At 48.3% G+C, this 23,482-nt stretch overlaps 1 protein-coding gene across 2 annotated transcripts in view; it reads right to left on the bottom strand.

Annotated features, from left to right (window-relative positions):
- The window catches only part of ttll7 (tubulin tyrosine ligase-like family, member 7), a 375,815-nt gene that overhangs the window by 203,281 nt on the left and 149,052 nt on the right, over positions 1-23,482 (bottom strand). For both annotated transcript variants that reach the window (XM_072510355.1, XM_072510356.1), the window contains exon 2: positions 15,597-15,775. In XM_072510355.1, the coding sequence (XP_072366456.1) occupies positions 15,597-15,624 (28 nt within the window). In that variant the 5' untranslated portion in view covers positions 15,625-15,775. The remainder of the gene's footprint in view (positions 1-15,596; positions 15,776-23,482) is intronic.

The following is a 23,482-nucleotide window of genomic DNA, read 5'->3' as shown; positions in this document are numbered from 1 at the left end:
TTTCAGGGTCAGGTCAGATGGGATCAGACTTGGAGGTGGCAACCTGAGGGATAGCTTAGACTAGCCAGGGGCACAGACATCTCGAAATGCCCAGGGAGTAAAACGTTGATTCCGAAGATGTTTGCTGGTCGAAAAATGAGGACAGAGGAAATCAGTGTGCCCAGATTCACACAGGCGTTGACAGCCCCTCCAGCAAATATGGGAAATTGACAATGACCGCGTGAGTCTGGTAACTGATCAATGCTCATTGTGCTTGATTAGTTCAGCCTGGGTGCGGACTCAGAGCAAAGTAAACAGAAACCTCGGAAGCTACTAGAAGTAGACTTTGTGACTGCAGAAATATTGTAAACGTCTTGTAAATAAACCTGTTGCACCATAAACCAGAGTTATCTCTCCATTGCTCGGAGAAATATAGAATATTCAACAGGCATCTCTGTAATTAGGAACACAGGAAATAGGTGCACGAGTAGGCTACCCTCGAGTCTGCTCCGCCATTCAGTTAGGTCATGGGCGATCTTCTACCTCAAGCCGGCAAGGCGGCACGGTGGTTTGCACTGCTGCCTCACAGGGACCCAGGTTCAATTCCTGCCTTGGGTGACTGTCTGTGTGGCGTTTGCACTTTCTCCCCGTGTCTGCGTGGGTTTCCTCGGGCTTCCAAAAATGTGCAGGTTAGATGGATTGATCATGCTAAATTGCCCCTTAATGTCCAAAGATGTGTAAGGTTAGGTGGTGTGATGGGTCACAGGGATAGGGCGGTGGAGTGGGCCGAGGTAAGGGTCGGTGAAGAATCGATGGGCCGAATGGCCTCCTTCTGCACTGTAGGAATTCTTTGGTTCGAATGACATTTTCCAGCATTATCCCTGTATCTCTTGATATTTTTAATATCTAATATCTCGGCAATGAATATACTCAATGACTGAGCCTCAGAGCCCCTCATGTAGAGAATTCTAAAGATTCAGCACCATCTGAGTGAAGAAATTCCTTCTCATTCCAGTCCTAGATTACCCACTCCTTATTCAAAATCTGGGACCCCAGAGCCAGGGGTAACATCCTTCCTGCATCTATTCTTGTCAAGCCCTGTGATAATTTTGTAAGTTTCACTGAGATCACCTCTCATTCCTCTGAACTCTAGTGAATACAGGCATATTTTCCTCAATCACTCCTCACAGGATAACTCCCCCCCCCCCCCCCCCCCAATCCAGGAATAAGTCTGATCAACCTTCATTGCACTCCCTCTCAAGGCAAATAGATAATTAGGCCACTTGGCCCATCGAGTCTGCTCCACCACTCAATCATGGCTGATATTTTTCTTATCCCCATTCTCCTGCCTTCTCCCCGTAACCCCTAATCCCCTTATTAATCAAGAACCTATCTATCTTTGATAGATTTAGCAGTTTGGATCAGAAATTGGCTAGCTGGAAGAAGACAAAGGGTGGTGACTGATGGGAAATGTTCAGACTGGAGTCCAGTTACTAGCGGTGTACCACAAGGATCTGTTTTGGGGCCACTGCTGTTTGTCATTTTTATAAATGACCTAGAGGAGGGCGTAGAAGGATGGGTGAGTACATTTGCAGATGACACTAAAGTCGGTGGAGTTGTGGATAGTGCAGAAGGATGTTACAAGTTACAGAGGGACATAGATAAGCTGCAGCACTGGGCTGAGAGGTGGCAAATGGAGTTTAATGCAGAAAAGTGTGAGGTGATTCATTTTGGAAGGAATAACAGGAAGACAGAGTACTGGGCTAATGGAAAGATTCTTGGAAGTGTGGATGAGCAGAGAGATCTCGGTGTCCATGTACATAGATCCCTGAAAGTTGCCACTCAGATTGAGAGGGTTGTTTAGAAGGCGTACGGTGTGTTAGCTTTTATTGGTAGAGGGATTGAAATTCGGAGCCATGAGGTCATGTCGCAGCTGTACAAAACTCTGGTGCGGCCGCATTTGGAGTATTGCATGCAATTCTGGTCGCCGCATTATAGGAAGGATGTGGAAGCATTGGAAAGGGTGCAGAGGAGATTTACCAGAATGTTGCCTGGTATGGAGGGAAGATCTTATGAGGGAAGGCTGAAGGACTTGAGGCTGTTTTTGTTAGAGAGAAGACGGTTAAGAGGTGACTTAATTGAGGCATACAAGATGATCAGAGGATTGGATAGGGTGGACAGTGAGAGCCTTTTTCCTCAGATGGTGATGTCTAGCACGAGGGGACATAGCTTTAAATTGAGGGGAGATAAATATAGGACAGATGTCAGAGGTAGGTTCTTTATTCAGAGAGTAGTAAGGGCGTGGAATGCCCTGCCTGCAACAGTAGTGGACTCACCAACACTAAGGGCATTCAAATGGTCATTGGATAGACATATGGATGATAATGGAATAGTGTAGATGGGCTTTAGAGTGGTTTCACAGGTCGGCGCAACATCGAGGGCCGAAGGGCCTGTACTGCGCTGTAATGTTCTATGTTCTATCTCTGTCTTAAAGACACTCAGTGATTTGGCCTCCACAGCCTTCTGCAGCAAAGAGTTCCACAGATTCACCACCCTCTGGCTGAAGAAATTCCTCCTCATCTCTGTTTTAAAGGATCATCCCTTTCATCTGAGATGGTGTCCTCTGGTTCTAGTTTTTCCTACAAGTGGAAACATCCTTTCCACGCCCACTCTATCCAGGCCTCGCAGTATCCTGTAAGTTTCAATAAGATCCCCCCTCATACTTCTAAACTCCATCGAGTACAGACCCAGAGTCCTCAATCGCTCTTCATATAAAAAGCTCTTCATTCCAGGGATCATTCTTGTGAACCTCCTCTGGACCTTTTCCAAGGTCAGCACATCCTTCCTTAGATACGGGGCCCAAAACTGCTCACAATACTCCAAATGGGGTCTGACCAGAGCCTTGTACAGCCTCAGAAGTACATCCCTGCTCTTGTACTCTAGCCCGTTTGACATGAATGCTAACATTGTATTTGCCTTCCTAACTGCCAACTGAACCTGCCCGTTAACCTTAAGAGAATCTTGAACTGGGACTCCTAAGTCCCTTTGTGCTTCTGATTTCCGAAGCCTTTTCCCATTTAGAAAACAGTCTGTGCCTCCATTCTTCTGACCGAAGTGCGTAACCTCACACTTTTCCACATTGTATTCCATCTGCCACTTCTTTGCCCACTCTCCTAGCCTGTCCAATTCCTTCTGCAGCCCCCTCTGCTTCCTCAATACTACCTGTCCCTCTGCATATCTTTGTATCATCTGCAAACGTAGCAACAGTGCCTTCAGTTACTTCTTCCAGATCGTTAATGTATATTGTGAAAGGTTATGGTCCTAATACCGACCCCTAAGGCACACCACTAGTCACGGACTGCTATCCCCAGTTATCCACATTTGCTTTCTTAACTTCCTGTTGCACCTGCATCCTAGGTTTTAGTGACTTGTGAACAAGGACAATCAGGATATTTGATCAATCATTATGGTGCCCTGAAGCAACAACACAATGGGATGTGGGAAATGAAATGATTCAGGAACAGTTTGTTCAACTTTGACCTTGTGGCAATGGAGCCAATATGGATTCACCTCCAGGAAGAGGGTTTCGGACACACATGATGGACTTTCAGTGCTGCCGTCATTGTTAGCCACTTTTGGAAGGCACTTAGACTGGCAGCCGTGTGAGTTAATGTTCATAAGGGGGGGGATTCTCCAGTTGCCCAGTCGCCTGTCTCTCGGCGGCAGGATTCTACCTTCCCGTTGCTTGTCAAAGGGATTTCCCCCCCAGGGTAGGGTTACCCTGCCGGTGGATCTGGTGACAATGGCGGGAGGATTCTGGCCATCATGACATGATGGTGAGTTAACGTACATATGATGGAATACTCGTGCATACAATCCAGCTCAACGATAGTGACAAAAAAGTTTGCATAACTGTATGAATTTCTTTTTTTTTTAATAAACATTTTATTGAGGTAACTTTTGGTATTACAACAACACAATAAACAATGTACATTAAAATATAAACATAGTGCAAAAGCCGTCTCCCTCCCTTACAGGTCCCACATTTATTAACCCCCAACTCTTAAGCTAAACTAACCCTCCCCCCCTTCTGCTGACGATTAATTTTCCGTGAAGAAATCGACGAACGGTTGCCACCTCCGGGTGAACCCTAACAGTGACCCTCTCAAGGCGAACTTGATTTTCTCCAAACAGAGCTAGCCATGTCCGGTAGCCAGGCCTCCGACCTCAGGGGCTTTGAGTCCCTCCAAGCTAATAGTATCCGTCTCCGGGCTACCAGGGATGCGAAGGCCAGAATGTCTGCCTCTTTCTCCTCCTGGATTCCTAGGTCTTCCGACACCCCGAAAATCGCCACCTCTGGACTCACGGTTATTTTTAACACCGTGGGCATGACATCTGCAAACCCCTGCCAAAATCCCCTAAACTTTGGACATGCCCAGAACATGTGGACATGGTTCGCTGGTCCTCCCGCACATTTTGCACACCTGTCTTCCACCCCAAAGAATCTGCTCATCCGGGCCACTGTCATGGGAGCCCGATGAATGACCTTGAATTGTATCAGGCTGAGCCTGGCACACGTTGTGGACGCGTTGACTCTACTCAACGCATCCACCCATAGACCATCCTCTATCTCTCCTCCCAGCTCCTCCTCCCACTTGAGCTTTAGCTCCTCAGTCTGCGTCTCCTCTGACCCCATGAGCTCTTTGTAAATGTCCGAGACGCTCCCTTCTCCTACCCACCCTCTGGAAACTACCCTGTCCTGAATCCCCCTTAGCGGGAGGAGAGCCGGAATATGACACCTGCTTACGAAGGAAGTCCCGCAGCTGCAGATACCTGAATTTGTTTCTCCTCGCCAACCCAAACGTCTCCTCCAGTGCCTTCAAACTCGGAAAGCTCCCCTCTATAAACATATCCCCATCCGCTCAATCCCTGCTCTCCGCCATATCCGGAACCCCCCATCCATACTTCCCGGGGCAAACCGGTGATTATTACAGATTGGGGACCAGACCGATGCTCCCTCTGCTCCCACATGTCTCCTCCATTGCCCCCAAACTCTCAGGGCCGCCACCACCACGGGGCTGGTGGAGTACCGTGCCGGTGAGAACGGCAGAGGTGCAGTTACCAACGCCCCCAGACTGGTGCTCTTGCATGAAGCCGCCTCCATACGCTCCCATGCCGACCCCTCCCCCACCGCCCACTTCCTGATCATGGCTATATTCGCCACCCAATAATAGTTACTAAAATTTGGCAGCTCCAGCTCACCCCCTCCCCAACTCCGCTCAAGCATCACCTTCCTTACCCGCGGGCTCTTGCCCGCCCAAACAAAGCCAGAGATCACTTTGTTGACCCGTTTAAAAAAAGGACCGCGGAATAAAGATGGGGAGATATTGACACACGAACAGGAATCTCGGGAGGACCGTCATCTTCACCGTCTGCACCCTCCCAGCTAGTGACAACGGGAGCGCGTCCCATCTCCGAAAATCGTCCCTCATTTGGTTGACTAGCTGGGCCAGACTAAATTAATGCAGCCGGTCCCATTCCCGCGCCACTTGAATGCCAAGGTACCTAAAGCTTCCCACTACTAATCTAAACGGCAGCACCCCCAATCGCCTCTCCTGTCCCCTCGCCTGGACCGCAAACATCTCACTTTTCCCCATAGTTAGCTTACACCCCGAAAACCAGCCAAAATCCCCTAAAGCCCTAAAGTTGGATTTCTTCCATCCCCTCTAATGGGTCCGATACATACAGAAGCAGGTCCCCCGGGACCAGCCCCTTCCAGCCCCTTGAGGCTCTCAGAATAATTGCCAACAGCTCTATAGCTAGCGCGAACAACAGTGGGGAGAGGGAGGGGGCATCCCTGTCTCGTCCCCCGGTGCAGTCTAAAATAGTCCGATGTTTCCTATTCGTCTGTACGCTTGCCACAAAAGCCTGATACAGAAACCTGACCCAGTCAATAAAGCCCCATCCAAATCCGAACCGTCTCAGTACCTTCCACAGATAATCCCATTCTACCCGATCAAAGGCCTTTTCTGCATTCATCGCGATCACTACCTCCACCTCCCTACCTTCCGGGGGCATCATGATCACGTTTAACAATCTTCTTACATTGGCCACCAACTGCCTACCCTTAACAAACCCCGTCTGGTCCTCCCCAATAACGTCCGGAACACAATCCTCAATCCTGGAGGACAAAATTTTGGCCAGCAATTTGGCGTCCACATTCAACAGGTATATCGGCCTGTAGGACCCACACAGCTCCGGGTTCTTGTCCCGCTTCAGAATCAGCGAAATCGTGGCCTGTGACATGGTCGGGGGCAGCACCCCTCTCTCCCTTGCCTCATTGAACATCCTCATCAACACTGGCCCCAATATCCCAGAGAACTTTTTTAAAAACTCCACTGGGTACCCGTCCGGCCCCGGGGCTTTACCCGACTGCAAGGCCTTCAGACCCTCCACTATCTCTTCCAACCCGATCAGGGCCCCCAGCCCTTCTACCAGCTCCCCGTCCACCTTTGGGACATTCAGCCCCCTCAAGAAGTGCCTCGTCCCTTCCGGCCCCGTAGAGGGTTCCAACCTATACACCTACTGTAGAAATCCCTAAACGCTTTATTCACCCCTGCTGAATCTCCAACCAGGTTCCCATCTCCGTCATTTACTTTCCCCATCTCCTTGGCTGTCTCCCTCTTTCTAAGCTGCTGTGCAAGCATTCTGCTGGCCTTCTCTCCATGCTCATAAATTGCCCACTCGACTTTCTCAGCTGCTCTACCGCCCTCCCTGTGGTTAACAAGCCGAACTCCGCCTGCAGCCTCCGCCGTTCCCTTAAAAGCCCTGCCTCTGGTCTCCGCATACCTCCTATCGATCTGTAGTATCTCCTTTACCAGTCGGTCCATCTCTGCCCTGTCCATCTTCTCCCTGTGGGACCGTATGGAGATCAGCTCCCCTCTGACCACCGCCTTCAGTGCTTCCCAGACCACCGCTGATGAAATTTCCTCCGTGTCGTTGACCTGCAGGTAGATCTGAATATATTTCCTCAGCCGCTCGCACACCCCTTCGTCAGCCAAAAGTCCCACATCTAACCTCCAGTGCGGGCGCTGATTACTATCTTTACTAACCTGCAGGTCGACCCAGTGCGGGGCATGGTCTGAGATTGTGATCGCCGAGTACCCCATGTCCACTACCCCTGCCAGTAAAGCCCTGCTCAAAATAAATAAATCAATCCGGGATTACACTTTATGCACGTGTGAGTAGAAGGAGAACTCTTTCACCCTCGGCTGCCCAAATCTCCATGGATCCCCCCCCCCCCCCCCCCCCCCCCCCCCCCCCACCACCCCCACCCCCAATCTGCTCCATGAACCCTTTTAGTTCCTTTGCCATTGCTGGCACCCTGCCCGTCCTCGAGCTTGACCGGTCCAAGCCAGGGTCAATAACTGTTGAAGTCCCCTCCCATGACCAACCTGCGCGAGTCCAGGTCCGGTATCTTCCCCAGCATCCTCTTTATAAACTCCACATCATCCCAATTTGGCGCATACACATTTACTAATACCACCTGCACCCCCCCCCCCCTCCAGTTTCCCACTGACCATAATGTAACTACCTCCCACATCCGAAACTATTCTACCCGCCTCAAACACCACCCGCCTATTGATCAGGATCGCGACCCCTCTTTTCTTTGAGTCTAGTCCCGAGTGAAAGACCTGACTGACCCAGCCTTTCCTCAATCTAATCTTAGTTACTCTAAGGTGCGTCTCCTGCAACATTACCATGTCCGCCTTCAGTCCCCTAAGATGCACGAACACACGTGCCCTCTTGACCGGCCCATTTAACCCTCGAACATTCCAGGTGATCAGCCGAGTTGGGGGGCTCATTGCACCCCCCCCCCTTCGCCGATCAGCCATCCCCTTTTTTGGGCCCGCCTCCAGCCCATGCTCCGCGCCTCCACCGGCCCACCCCCCAGGCAGCCTCCGCCCCCAACCTCCTCTCTGTCCTTAGCCCAAGTCCCTCCCTCGTCAACAGAACATTTCCCCCCCCCCCAGTAACAACACTCTGTAACCCAACCCCTTTGATAAACCGAACATATGCACCCCCCCCACTGCGCTTCAGTGAGCTAGCCCGCCCAGCTAGCTTGGTGGCCCCCATCCCTGGCACCGGATAGTCTCCCACCTATTGTTCACGCCCCCCCCCCCAACCCCCGTTCATACAAACATACTCCAGCATCAAACAATCTCCACACAATTGCCCGAAAGAAAAACACCAAAACCTAAACAAGCACACCTCCATCCCCCAACAGTGCAAATGAAAACCTTAACTCACTCAGCTTTGCCACTGGTCCCAGATCAATACAGAAGGCATTACAAACAGCTTTCACAAAACGAAAAACGATCAACTTTTTTTTAAAGAACAGAGAAACAAAAAGAAAAAAAAACATGAATGTTGCAGCAAAGTTAAAAGTTCTCAGTCCACCACCAGTCCTTTCCTTTTCACAAAGTCCAGCGCATCCTCAGGCAACTCAAAATAAAAGTGCTGTTCCTCACACGTGACCCAGAGACGGGCAGGATACAACAGTCCGAACTTCACCTTTCTCTGGTTGAAGCCTGCTCTTCTCCTGGCCACCTCCACACTCAGGTCTTGGTAGACCCGCAGGATACTGTTGTCCCACTTACAGCTCCGTGTCTGCTTGGCCCACTGTAGAATGCACTCCTTATCCAAGTACCTGTGGAATCGCACCACCATTGCCCTCGGGGGGTCTCCCGTTTGCGGCTTCCTCACGTGTGCCCTGTGAGCCCTGTCCACCTCCAAGGGTCGGGAGAATGCCCCATCCCCCAGCAGCTTCTCAAACATATCTGCGATGTATGCCTCAGTGTCCGCTCCTTCGGACCCCTCCGGGAGCCCAACGATTCTCAAGTTCTGCCGACGGGACCTATTCTCTAGGTCCTCCACCTTCTCCAGGAGCTTCTTCTGCTGGTCTCTCAGCATCCCCACCTCCAACTCCACCGCAGTTTGATGTTCCTCCTGCTCAGCCAGCGCCTTCTCCACCTTCTGGATCGCCCGATCTTGGGCGTCCAATCTAAGCTCCAGCTGCTCAATCGACTCTTTTATCGGGTCCAAACAGTCCCATTTCTGCTTAGCAAAGCCTTCCTGAATAACTTGCCTCAGCTGCTCCGTTGACCGCTGGGTCGACAAACCAGAGGTCCGGTCCTCCGCTATTCTGTCTCCCACTGCAGCTTCAGCCCAAGCCTTCTCTGACTTTCTGTTTCTGCCTTTACGAGCACTTCTAGTCCTTCTCTCCATGCACCGATGTGGGAATTCAGTACACAATTGCCTCTATCTTCAGTTTTACAGTTCAAGTCCGGTAGAAAATCAGGGGAAAAGGTCCAAAAGTCCGACCCGAGCGGGAGCCACCAAATGTGCGACTTACTCCTTCATAGCCGCCACCGGAAGTGACTGTATGAATTTCATTTGTCCTCTGTTTTTACAAAGCTAATAACTAAGTAATTGTAATTGAGCTATAGTCTTCAGTGCAGAGTAATTCCATCTATGTTTACAATGGCCTTTACCCTGGTAAATGGGGGTGTTGTTCATGGGAGTGTCCCTTTAAGAAATGTTTTTGTCTTATCACATGGCTTCAGTGATGTCATAGAGTGGGTGAAGCTGGGCTGTGGCTCTGAGTTTTACTTTCGCTTTGGTTTTGGGGCTGTTTTGTGGCTCTGAGTTTTTTTGGCTTTCGTTGTCACATTTGGCTGCTGTACTCAGAAAGAGAAGTATCTTAGCCTGTCTCTCTCTATCTTCATTTTAAAAGCTGTTTCCATATTACCTGACAACTTAAAAGGAATAATTGCTTTTTGGAAGGAATTCAAACCTGCTGTTTTGGAAAGGAAACAAGAGCATCCTAACTAGGACTTGAGTGCTGTGTGCTGGGCCACACATTTGAAAAGGGGTGACTGATTTATAGGATCTTATTGTTAAATTGGAACAGTTAAAGGGGGGCATTTATTGAGGGTGATATATAGAGTACTGTAGCTGTGTGGGGTATTTATGTTGGTAGTTGATAAAAATGCTTACTATGTGTGTTTATAAAAGTGTTAACTAAATTTGTAGAATAAAGCTTGTTTTTGATTAAAAGTGCTTAAGACCTCTGTTGACTAACCGCTGAAAGACAGGCCCTTGTGCTCATCGTAACCAAAGTCGATAAACAGTTGTAGGTCAAGTGAACTCCATGATATACTTTGGAGTTTTCTAAAACCCTGGCCCATAACAGTGTAGTGAAAGAAGCCAGTCCATGTTTTGTTCATTACACCACATTGTAATTGCAGCCCCTGGAAGATACTGTGACCAGATCTCCAGCACTCTCCCAAGGGCAAGAATTTAAGGATGATGAGCGATCGGGGCTCTCCGTCCTGAGGCTCAGCCCTTAACGGGTCGGCCCCCCCGATTCTCGAACATCCACACCATTTAACGCTCACTCGTGTGTTGATTTGCTGTGGGCGGGGCTTCCACCAGCCCTCGGAAAGAAGTCCCACTCTTGACCAATCAGGTTGGCCAACAGCTCTTCAACCTGACCAGTCACAGTGCTGCGGTGGCCAGAAGCGGTGCTGCAGCGCTCTGCCTGGGACGCGACAGGTAGGTCCCATCCCTGGAGCTGGAAAATAGGGAGGGGGGGGGAAGAGGGGGGGAGTCCCGTCCATTCACTTTTATACCTCTTCCCCACTGCCCCACCTCAGAACCGGCCTTGGGGGTTCATAGAGTTTTGCCCCAATATTTTTATTTTTTTAATTTAGAGTACCCAATTCATTTTTTCCAATTAAGGGGCAATTTAGCGTGGCCAATCCACCTACCCTGCACATCTTTGGGTTGTGGGGGTGAAACCCACGCAAACACGGGGAGAATGCGCAAACTCCACGCGGACAGTGACCCAGAGCCGGGATCGAACCTGGGACCTCGGCGCCGTGAGGCAACTGTGCTAACCACTGCACCACCGTGCTGGCCCGTTGCCCCAATATTCTAACCATGGGACGACACAGAGATGGTGAAAAAAATGAGTCCTCACTTTCATTTATTGTAAAGAAATCGAAGCAATGTGCTTTCCCCAGAGACAGATCTTTCTATCCCTGACCAGTATTAAAAAAACAATCTCATTCGAGTAATAACCTCAATGTAGCTCACTATTTCACAGAATTTCATGTCTCACATTGAGGGGCAGTACTTTTCCCAAACTAAATGTGGAAACACAAGTGTCAAGGATGCAGACACCATGGCCCAGATATCCTACAAATGTTCCCAATCAGTCATCCGAGATCTGCATCCAATCTTTCAGCGTAATTGATTCTCTTATCGAAGGCTGTCCTGGTATGGGTGATGGGACATGTGCTAATTCTCAACATTCCTGCTTCCTTTAGTTTTGACGTCATTTTTGGGGCCCAGGTACAAGGCAGTGGTTAGGCCCAGAGGTAAAAGCTGCTTTTATCGAGTCTAGCAAGCATTCATACCTTCATACGACCTGAGAAATCTTTATTTCTCCTACCAACTACTTTTCTGTGGATTCCTCTTCCTTACCTCCCCCCTTCAGGCAAGATGGGAAATTGGTTTCCCTGGGGATTCATCTGTCCGTATGCTTCCTCCGAGAGGAATAGGGGAACTGGTGTGGTCGCACTGCAGACACTCAAGACTGTCGGCAGAGGTATATTCCTCTTTGCATTCAAGGAACAGGAGAGAAGGTACAGATATTTTCCCGCTCGCTGGAAGGAACATTTCTGCCACACCAAACTCTCCTGATCAGGCCACTATGTTAATGTTATCTTGACTATGTTGTTAAGATGCACAGGTGACAGCAACTGGTTAATTAAGTTCCTGGAGCACTTATAAAGAGAGACTGGGGCCTTGGAAAGGGAGCATTGTGTTTGCTGTCACTGGTGAGGCCGGCCATGCCCAGTGGTCCCCATGGGGATGGGGTGCTTGATTGACCAATTTAATCACATTTTATTTCATGTATGAGGTTTTTGTTGCCGCTTATGTTTGTAAAATTCAGTATCCATTTAAGCGATTGCTCTTTTACATTGTCCTTCAGTTTGTTTAATTTAGTCCAATTGGTTACCTGTTCTGCTCAAAAGAATATAAAATCCCGAAATTAGATTTTAATGTAATTTGACAAGAATCCTTTCAAATGTTTCTCCTTTGTTACAGTGTCTCTTTAAGAGGCTAAAACTTCAATGTGATCTAGTTCTTTGTTAATTTGTGAAATTAGTTACAGGTACGATCGCAAAGAGGATAGAGAGAGACTGGACACACAGGGGCATTCCATCCTGCTGTCTGTCGGTGACCGGGAATCCCAGTGGAGAGCTTGCTGTGTGGGAGTCTTCCCCTTTTCTATTGGGGATCTGACATGGAGGGTGCTGCCTACAGCAGTCCCGGACATAGAATCATAGAATCTACAGTGCAGAAGGAGGCCATTTGGCCCATCGAGTCTGCACCGGCTCTTGGAAAGAGTACCCTACGCCTCCACTCTATCCCAGTAACCCAATCTAACTTTTTTGGACACTTAAGGGCAATTTATCATGGCCAATCCACCTAATCTGCACATCTTTGGACTGTGGGAGGAAACCGGAGCACCAGGAGGAAACCCACGCAGACACTGGGAGAACGTGCAGACCCCGCACAGACAGTGACCCAAGCCGGGAATCGAACCTGGGACCCTGGAGCTGTTAAGCAACAGTACTAACCAATGTGCTGCCATCGGCTGCGATGGCTCACGGGCTGCCTGTATTTTCTGAGGGGCCTGTGTTCCATGTGTATACAGCTTGTGGGAGTTTTAACTGCACTTCAGCCCCGGACTTTGGCCACCCAGTGCAGAGGAGCATGCTGTGTCCAGTGACATGCTTGAGGCATTCCTCAAACAGTGGGCACCATGGAGGCTGACGTGAGTCTTTGTCCCCAAAAATGTAATTTTATTCTGATTTTGATAAGCTTTCTTTAAATTCTGATCCTTTGGTTCCAGTGCCCCTTGAAGAGGATGTCAACTTGGTTGATTTAGTTAATGAAATTAATTAGTCTGTTCATCTCACAGGTGCTTAAAATAGTCCATCTGGTAATTGTAGACTGCTGGGCGGGTCGGCAGTGAAGGAGGCATTTGTAAGACTGCATTCTGAAAATAAACCTATTATCTCAGACAGCATAAGTGTCTAATTTCATACTGCCCCAACTGTTTGGGTTTGGATTAACACACGCCACTAATATTCTCATGTACTTCTCACCACTAACATGTAACTAGCTAAAGACCAATTCTCTATCTGCATGCACTCGCACTCTTCCATTCTTACTGCCTCAAAATCCTGAGGGTTACCATTGATCAGAAACTTGACTGGACTAGCCACATTAATACTGTGGCTACCAGGGCAGGTCAAAGGCTAGGAATCTTACGGCGAGTAACTCACCTCCTGACTCCCCAAAACCTGTCAACCATTTACAAAGCACAAGTCAGGAGTGTAATGGAATACTCTCCACTTGCCTGGATGAGCGCAGCTCCAACAACACTCAAGAAGCTCAACACCATCCAGGACAAAGCAACCCCGCTTGATTGGCACCCCTTCCACAAACATTCAAATCCTCCACCACCGACGGTTAGTGGCAGCCATGTGTACCATCTACAAGATACACTGCAGTAACTCACCAAGGTTCCTCAGCACCTTCCAAACCTGTCATAATATCCACTCATGTATATAATGAGATGCAGACAGGCAGTGATTGACACATAGGATGACCAGTAAGCATACAACACAGCACAGCCAATCACCAGACAGGACACTACCACTATAAAGCCAGAGGGCACTAGGTTTCCCGCTCTCTTGGGACCCAGCCACTGAGACAGTCAGAGTCCACGAGCTAGCACAGTGCAAACACCATGCGGTAGCTAGTAGGTCTGCTCAGGCTACTACAAGATCACTAGTCAGATCAGTATAGTGTCGACCCACAGCTGAATATGTACAGCAGTTCATCTAGTTGAATAAAACAGTGTTGGATCTTCTCCTGTGTCCTGTGTTAGACGTCTGTTTCTAACTTCCCTGCATCGAGTGCAGTCCACATCCAACCAACCTGCCTAACACATCAAAACCCACGACCACTACCACCCAGAAGAGCAGCAGATACCTGGGAACCCACCACCTGGAGGTTCCCCTCCAAGTCACTCACCACCCTGACTTGGAAATATATATTTGTTCTTTCATTGTAGCTGGGGCAACATCCTGGAACTCCCTCCCTAACAGCACAGTGGATGTACCTACATCTCAGGTACTGCAGCGGTTCAAGAAGGCAGCTCACCACCACCTTATGAAGGGCAACTAGGGATGGGCAATAAACGTCGGCCTAACCAGCGACACCCACACCCCGCAAATGAATAAAAAGAAAAAACCTCACAATTCCTGACTAAACTTGGCTTCACCTCATCGTGATTGCTGCGTGTGCTTTATGTATGAGCTATGAAAGTATTTATGTAGTCGTTCATTATGAGAGTTTTCGATGTAAACATGTACCCTCCCCGTAACCTCCCCCCCCCCCCCCCCCCTCCACCTCCCCTTCCGCTCCATGGTGATGTAGTTTAGTTTACAGCCACCAGGTGGTGATGTAGCGCCACTCTATGCTCTGATGCACTTCAAGGGGGGATGAAGTGGGGGGATGGGGGAGAGAGGATGGAATGATGAGGAGGGGGTGCGGCGACTAGCTTTTCCAAACAATCTCACGCAAAGCATTCATCTTGCAATGCAAGTGACACATCAGGTTTCACCGGATGCTGCATTCCCGTTTTAGATTCATCGAATGGTCACAATGGAGGGCACAGTTTTGGGGTGGGTGCAGCCTGAGGGAAAGGGGGCTGCTCGATTAGGACTGAAATGAGGAACGATTTCTTCACTCAAAAGGTTGCGAGTATTTGGAAATTGCTGCCCCAGAGAGCAGCGGGTGCCCCGTCGCTGAGTACATTTAAGGGTGAGATAGACATGCCCACTTGGGCTCCCGGGGAATCAATTGGTATGAGCAGTGGGCAGGAAAGTAGGGATGAAGCCATGACCGTATTGCATTCATTCCGGGCGTGTGTCCGCAGCTAGCAGACCAGTCTGTACTGCCCAGTCCTCATTGCCTTTCGGAAGGTGAGAGTGAGCGAGCTGCCTTCCAGTCAATGCCAGTCAACGTGGCTCAAAACCTTTCAGAAGGAACGTGATACACCTTCAATTCACCGAGAGGCAGAGAGAGCGAGTGAACATTAGGCTTTATTAATCATGAACTTGCCTAGCCAGAGTTGTACAGATGAGAGCCACCCACAGGTGGCCGGTCTATATATGGCCCCGGTGAGGGCGGAGCCTACAGGGGTTCCAGTACAGTACCTGGAAGTAGCTCGTATCACCACTTCCAGGTGATAGGTTACAGTATCATACATTAGGTGAATACATTCACCACAGAAAGACAATGAAAACAAGTGTACAAACCTCCAAACTGCTCAAAAGACACCTCTTGTTGCTAAAGCGGCCCCCCGACATTCCAGAGGCAATGCCTCTGTCTCAACAGAACTCAGTGCTGTAGTTTAACACTTAACAAAATTAAAAGTTTATTTTAAAAAAGCACAGTTTTCTCCTTACCTCCATCACTGGAGAAGGACGGCATCATTCAGTGGCAGAAGGTAATGACGGAGGCTGAATTCTCTCTCTCTTTCCCGGACTGGCTGACAGGTTGCTGGGCAGGGATCCACCCGACGGTTTGTCCTTCGCGCTCTGTCAGCCCATTGCACCAGACGGGAAGGCAGAAGGCGGCTCAATCTCTGCTGGAGGGAAGAAGGCCGCTGATCAGTGACGCACAATTACCATCTCCACTCGCTTGCACAGAAAAGAAGTCAGCCCAAGTCACAGGGTGCAGTCCGTGCTCAACACTGCAAATTGGAGCCACTGCCACAACAGCGGGTCCTCCAAAGGAATCGGCGTTGGATCAGTACCAACCCCCAGCCCTATTCATAGATTAAATAAACATATATTAAAATCTGCTAATCAGGCACAGTTTAAAAACATTTATTTTACGAAATTTAGAGTTCCCAATTCATTTTTTCCAATTAAGGGGCAATTTAGCTCGGCCAGGCCACGTAGCCTGCACATCTTTGGGTTGTGGGGGCTGATGCTCGATCAATAACTCCAGAAGCGAGATTGGGAGACAATTGAAGGCTTTATTGCACTCGATGTTTCCCCCAGCAGCGCAGGTACAGGATGCAGCTGCTGGGGAGACACAGACTCTTATACTCCGCCTTACTGGGCGGAACCAGCAGGCAGGCTTCACCAATGATCTTCCTGTCTCAGGTACCCCCCACACCAATGATCGTACAGCCTCAACCTAGGTACCGTAATACCCCTAATACCGACTACCACAGGGGCGAAATCCATGAAAACACGGGGAGAATGTGTAAACTCCACACGGACAGTGACACAGGGCCGGGATCGAACCTGGGACCTCAGCGCCGTGAGGCAGCAGTGCTAACCACTGTGCCATCGTGCTGCCCACAAATCAGGCACAGTTTTGTCCAAGGAAACTTCAGCAAGTGCAGGAAGTAATCACTACGGGGAATGTGTATTGGGCATTTACAGCTTTATAAAACACCATCACGATCCCCGGCACCTCCCTTTTTCTTTCTCTCCTGTGAAGAATTGAGGGGAATTAAGGGGCGAGATTTAACCAAAATATTTCTTAAGTGTCATTTTGGGGAAGTTTGACAGGGTGCTTCTTGCTGGCTTTTTGGGTGGGATCCACACCGGTATTCACCCACACTTAGTCATTTTTTGGGCCTTGGGGAGATTCGCCCCGGTCCAGCCACACTCAGAGATGTTTCAGCAGTGCGGAACTGAATCCAACAGTGGGACCGGCTCCTCGGAGACGGGGCGTCATTTTGAAAGGGTTCCCCAATCTCCAAGTGAGCTTGAAGGTTCCCCACAACCCCACCCACGGGCAATGTCAACTCTCCCCTGCCCCCCCCCCCCCCCCCCCCCGCACACGTGGGCATTCCACCAAGTGAGGTCACCCCAATATGGGTCGCTGAGGGCCCCCCCCCCCCCCCTTTTCAGGAGCCCCACCTTTCATTCCCAACCTTTATGAGGCCCTTCATACCCGGTCTTTCCCACCCCCCACCCCCCGCATCATCCCCCCCTCCAGGGGCATGGCCCCCCTCATGACCCAACCCTTGGCAGTGCCACCCAGGCATCCTGACAGTGCCCTTGCCAGCCTGGCCATGCCACTCAGACACCTTGACTGTGCTAGGGTGGTAGGGTGCCCGGGTGACAGAGGGAGAACCAGGGTGCCACCCTGCCCTGTCCCAGGCCATCCAGTGGTCTCCACTGGCTTGGAAAAACCCCAGGTGCCGTCACGCCACAGAGACCAGACACAGTGGAGAGTAGTCCTCACAATCTTCCTCTGGTGCCGCACTCAAAGGCTGAGCAGGTCGTTGCAGAACCGCGTGGCGATAGAGACGCCGAGATGATGGAGGAAGCGGACTCCAACTCCGAGATGGAGACGCAGGAGGCCTCAGAGGGGGAGTCCTGAGGCCCACGGGCCGTGGATGTACAACTGTTACGCCGCTCATCACGGAAACGTCGTTCTCCATCTCGGTACACGCCGCCCGATCCAGCGCCTCGTGCAAATGGTGTCCGGCCTGCGGCAAAACTAATCCGACGCCCTCCTTCGCCAGAGTCTTCGGTGGATTCCTTGGACTTTGGTGGGGGGATGTTATAACCTGCCTGCTTACCATTGGCTGGGGACTAATGGCAATCCCACAATCCTTTGGGAGCATGAGCTTCCCCAAGGAGGGGGGGGGCGGAGAAATCATTAGCAGATTCCCTGCATGAATAATGCTGGCCAGTTTGGAACCAGCTAGAGAGAGGAGTGAGCAGCAAGGGAGTTCCTGCTGCTGTTGTATATCTATGTTATTGTAAATAAATGTTATTTCTTTCTATCCTTCAACTCGTGCTGAATTCTTCATGGCCCTCACAAAAGACATGTCACACATGTCAAGTAATAAGGAAACCTCAAGCTGCAATAAAGGAAGTACCTTTGATCCCTATTCCTACTTCTGAAGAGTCTTTTACATGGATTCCAGTCGACTGCTTTGGGCCACTTTTCAGAACATGGAAATCAATATTTGTTAACTATTATCCACTAGATTTCCTGAAGCAGGTCTGCATGGTGGCTTCGTGGTTAGTGCTGCTGCCGACGGCGCTGAGGACCCCGGTTTGGTTCCCAGACCAGGGTCACTGTCCGTGTGGAATTTGCACATTCCCCTGTGTCTGCGTCGGTTTCACCCCCACAACCCAATGGTGTGCACGTTAGGTGGATTGCCCCTTAATTGGAAAATAATAATTGGGTACTCTAAATTTATTGATTGCTTGATTTTTATTGTCCCATGTACCGAAGTACAGTGAAAAGTATTTTTCTGCAGCCGAGGAACGTACACAGTACGTACATAGTAGACAAAAGAATAATCAACAGAGAACATTGACAAATGGTACATCGACAAACAGTGATTGGTTACAGTGCGGAACAAGGGGCCAAACAAAGCAAATACATGAGCAAGAGCAGCATAGGGCGTCGTGAATAGTGTTCTCACAGGGAACAGATCAGTCCGAGGGGGAGTCGTTGAGGAGTCTAGTAACTACGGGTAAGAAGCTGTTCCTATGTCTGGATGTGCGGGTCTTCAGACTTCTGTACCTTCTGCCTGATGGAAGGGTCTGGAAGAAGGCAAAGCCTGGGTGAGAGGGGTCTGTGATAATGCTGTCTGCCTTCCTGAGGCAGCGGGAGGTGTAGACATAATCAATGCGGGGGTGGTGAGCTTGTGTGATGCATTGGGCTGAGTTCACCACACTCTGCAGTTTCTTGCAGTCTTGGTCTGAGCAGTTGCCATACCAATGAAGCCGGATAGGATGCTCTCTATGGCACATCTGTAGACGTTTGTGAGAGCTGATGCAGACATGCCGAATTTCTTTAGCTTCCGTAGGAAGTAGAGACGTTGTTGGGCTTTCTTGACTGTTGCATCAACGTGAGTGGACCAGGACAGACTGTTGGTGATGGTGACCCCCAGGAACAAAATAGACTTCCTGATGCCATTGAGAAACATTAAAGCCAAGAGAGCGATAGAGGAATTAACCAAGTTTTTTATTAGATATGGCTTACTGAAAGAGACCCAATCAGATCAAGGGTCAAATTTCACACCAGATTATTTAAAGGGGTCATAAATAGGCTGGAAATAAAACAGTATAAATCATCGGCGTATCATCTGTTTTGTTGCCTGTGTGGTAGGTAACATGTGCTACTCAAACCTGGGTTAGTGATGAGGTCTTCTGAATCTCGATGAAGAAGATTCGAACTCTCCAGTAGTAACAAAAGGTTTATTGAGTAACTACAACAATATTTACATGAGTTCTTTATTTTAACTTTGATAATAGTGATAAGATTATCATAGAATTTCCAGTGCAGAAGGAGGCCATTCGGCCCATCGAGTCTGCACCGGCTCCTGGAAAGAGCACCCTACCCAAGGTCAACACCTCCACCCTATCCCCACAACCCAGCAACACCACCCAACACTAAGGGTAATTTTGGACACTAAGGGCAATTTATCACGGCCAATCCACCTAACCTGCACATCTTTGGACTGTGGGTGGAAACCAGAGCACCCGGAGGAAACCCACGCACACACGGGGAGGACGTGCAGACTCCGCACAGACAGTGACCCAAGCCGGAATCGAACCTGGGACCCTGGAGCTGTGAAGCAATTGTGCTATCCACAATGCTACCCTGCTGCCCACAATGAGAGCGGATATCTCAGGAGGTATATAATGATGGAGGAGATTACAGGGAGAGGGAAAAAGCCACAAAGAGATTTGAAAATAAAGATGAAAACTGTAGATAGAGACATTACCAGGAACCAACAAATGTCAGTGCGGGCACGATCGATGGGTGAATGGGGTTTGACACAAGTTTGGATATAATTGCTCTCAGCTTGTCCAGCGGGTTCAACTAGAAATATTGTTCAGAAGATTTGTTTCAGAACATGCCCCTGGAACTCCCAAGACTAATTGAAAATAAATTGTCCTTTAAGGACTTATTTCGAACTATGGTAACTGTACGTAACTCCACTGGCCATCTAAACTAGTCTGCTGTTACTTTGATCACCGTGCACCCAGGAGAGAGAGAGAGACCCAATGTGGTTGCCTTTTATACCCCTGTTGGTCCGGCCCTCTAGTGATCATGTGGTGCTACTGATTACAGATTAACCCCTTGTGCACATGCACATGGAGATATCACTACACCGTCCTGAGTCACAGGGAATATTGGAGAGGTGGCATCAAACGTTGAAAACAATGATGAGAGCATATAGTCAAGATTACCTTCATGATTCGGACAAAAAGATTCCATTTTTACTATTTGCCATTAGAGATTAGAGATACAAATAATGATTCGACAAGTCCTTTCAAATTGATTTACGGATGTGAAGTTAGAGGGCCACTAAAATTAATCCAAGAAATGAAATGAAAAAATGAAAATTGCTCATTGCCACAAGTAGGCTTCCAATGAAGTTACTGTGAAAAGCCCCTAGTCGCCACATTCCGGCGCCTGTACGGGAATTGAACCTATGCTGCTGCCCTGCCTTGGTCTGCTTTCAAAGCCAGCGATTTAACCCTGTGTTAAACCAGCCCCTGAATAATTAAGTAAGAAATCGGAGACTACACTTTTGGAATACACAACAAATTTCAGAGAAAGACTGAATGGGGCTTGTGAGGTGTCAAGAAAGCATTTAAAGATAGAGTTGGAGGGAATGAAAGCAATGGCTGATAGGAGAGCACATACTTGTAGTTTTGCAACAAGGGAGCAAGTGTTAGTGTTATTACCTGTGTGGGGTGAACTGTTGAAAGCTAGATTTGGTGGACATCATCAGGTTGAAAGAATGGTACGTGCTCCAGACAGACACAAAGCTCACAGAGCTTGTCATATTAACATGCTTAAGAGGTATTGCGATAGAGGAGATGAAGACAAATATGAGGTTTCGTTAGTAGTGAAGCAGGGAGAAGAGGAAGGGTTAAATTCTGAGAGTGACTCTCCTCTAATTCATTTGGGTGATGAGGAAAATTGAAGCAACTGGTTGATTTATCTTCCAGATAAGAGCCGAGGAGAATCAGGAGAGTTACTGCAGCTTTACAAATGTATTTGAGGGAATAAATTAGGAAAGACAGAGATCGTGATGTATGATGTAGATGTGGGGGAATCAGTTCCAAGAAAGCAACATCCATATAGGTGTAATCCAGCAAAGTTATCACAAATACAAGAGGAAATTAAATATATGCTTCAAAATGACAAGATTGAATTGAGTTCGAGTGATTGAAGTTCACCGACTGTAATGGTTCCCAAGCCCGGTGGAGCACAAAGACTTTATGTGGACCACAGGAAAATGAACATCATCACTAAGAGGGATTTGTTTCCTACACCACGTTGCATTAAGAGTTGTAGAATCTAAATTCATCACAAAAATAGACTACCTTCTTAAGATATTGGCAAGTACCTTCGTCCGAGCACGCAAACAAAATTAAAGCATTTGCGCATCAAATGGACTTTATCAATTTAGAATTATGCCATCCAGGATGAAGAATACACCCGCAACATTTCAGAGGCTAAGAAAGTTATTCAAGGACTGAGTGACTGTGCGGTGTACATTGATAATTTAATGGTGTTCCATCAAAGTTGGAAAAAACACATACAGCACTTTCAAAAAAACTGTTTGAATACTTAAGAGAAGCTAATGTAGTCTTGAATTTGGCAAAAAGTAATTTTGCTAAAGCTCCAATTTCATATTTAGGACATATCATGGGACATGTTCAGATGGGGCGGCAGGGTTGCATAGTGGTTAGCACTGTTGCTTAACAGCGCCAGGGTCCCCGGTTCAATTACTGCTTGGGTCACTGTCTGTGCGGAATCTGCACGTTCTACCTGTGCCTGCGTGGGTTTCCTCCGGGTGCTCCGGTTCCCTCCCACAAGTCCCGAATGAAGTGCTTGTTAGGTGAATTGGATATTCTGAATTCTCCCTCTGTGTACCCGAACAGGCGCCGGAGTGTGGCGACTCGGGAATTTTCACAGTAACTTCATTGCAGTGTTAATGTAAGCCCACTTGTGACAATAATAAAGATTATTATGATTTTTATTTGATGCGGAAATACAGGCCGTTTGGAATTTTCCAGAACCTACAACAATAAAATAGATTTTAAAATTTCTGGGAATGAGTGGATTTTATTGTAAGTTTATGTCAAATGTTAGCAGTGTGGTAGCACCACTAACAGAACTCTTGAAGAAGAACAAGAAATGTAACTGGATGGGGGACTACTAAACTACATTCCAACATTTTCAAACTGTGTTGACAACAAAACCAGAGTTAGCTGCCCCAAATTATGACAAACAGTTTAAACTGGCTGTGGATGATGGCGCCATTGGTGTGGGAGCTATATGGTTACAGGAAAATTAACTTGGTTTTGAGAAGCCTGTGGGGCATTCCTCAAGGAAATTAAATCATCATCAACGGAAGTAAAATAATTGGAAATGTCACCAAAGGACCATAGGCTCTCCCCTTTTTGAGAGAGAGCTGACTGGCGGTGATTTAAACTGAGGGTCACCAGGCCTCAGGCGAGGGGCGAGGTTGAGAAGCCGGGGCCTTCCTGAATAACCTCACCGGTTTGGGAATTGAACCCGCCCAGTTGGCTTCGCTCTGCCTCACGAACCAGCCATCCAGCCTACTGAGTTCGAAAAAGAGTCTTTAGGTTTGGTATTAGCACCACGATATTTTGAGATTCGTGTTGCCAGCAATTCAACGGAAACAATTATATGTATGCAGACTATAATCCTCTAAAATGTCTGGAGAGATTTCGAAATCTGAACAGCAGATTATTTAGATGGAGTTTGTTACCGTTTAATTTGAAAATAATTCATTTGGCCGCGAGGGAAAGCCTCATCACGGATGTCTCATCACGAGTACAAAAGAGACTATTGGGAACTTTGTGTGTAAATACTTTGGGGTATATTTTATGTTAATGCATGTTTTTAAATCTTTGTAATGTTCAATGAGGCAGAACTGCTCAGAAATGAAATCGCCTTTCAAATTTCATTTAAAATTTCATTTTTAAAAGGAGGGAACGTGTTAAGAATTGGGGATTAAGAATGAAATTGGAATCAAACAAAATAGAGAAATGTCTAAAGAGGGGTTGAGATGCGAATCAGCATTTCAGTGAGGAAAGCAAGTGTTTACCTCGGTGACTAGAGGAAAACAACAGGGGTCTAGAAAAGGTAGCTTTAAAGTGGAGAGATAAGGAAAGCGACAGGTATATGCGAAAAGCCGACTCCACCGGGTGGATAACATCAAAGGGGGGGAGATGGTATATCCATAGCACAATGACTGGGGAAAGAGGAAAACAGAGGCAAACACATACACAGCTACCATCAGCCACCCCCTGCTGCA

Source organism: Scyliorhinus torazame, chromosome 7 (assembly GCF_047496885.1).
Source record: "Scyliorhinus torazame isolate Kashiwa2021f chromosome 7, sScyTor2.1, whole genome shotgun sequence".
Taxonomy (NCBI): domain Eukaryota; kingdom Metazoa; phylum Chordata; class Chondrichthyes; order Carcharhiniformes; family Scyliorhinidae; genus Scyliorhinus; species Scyliorhinus torazame.
This window is presented reverse-complemented; position numbering and strand designations above follow the sequence as displayed.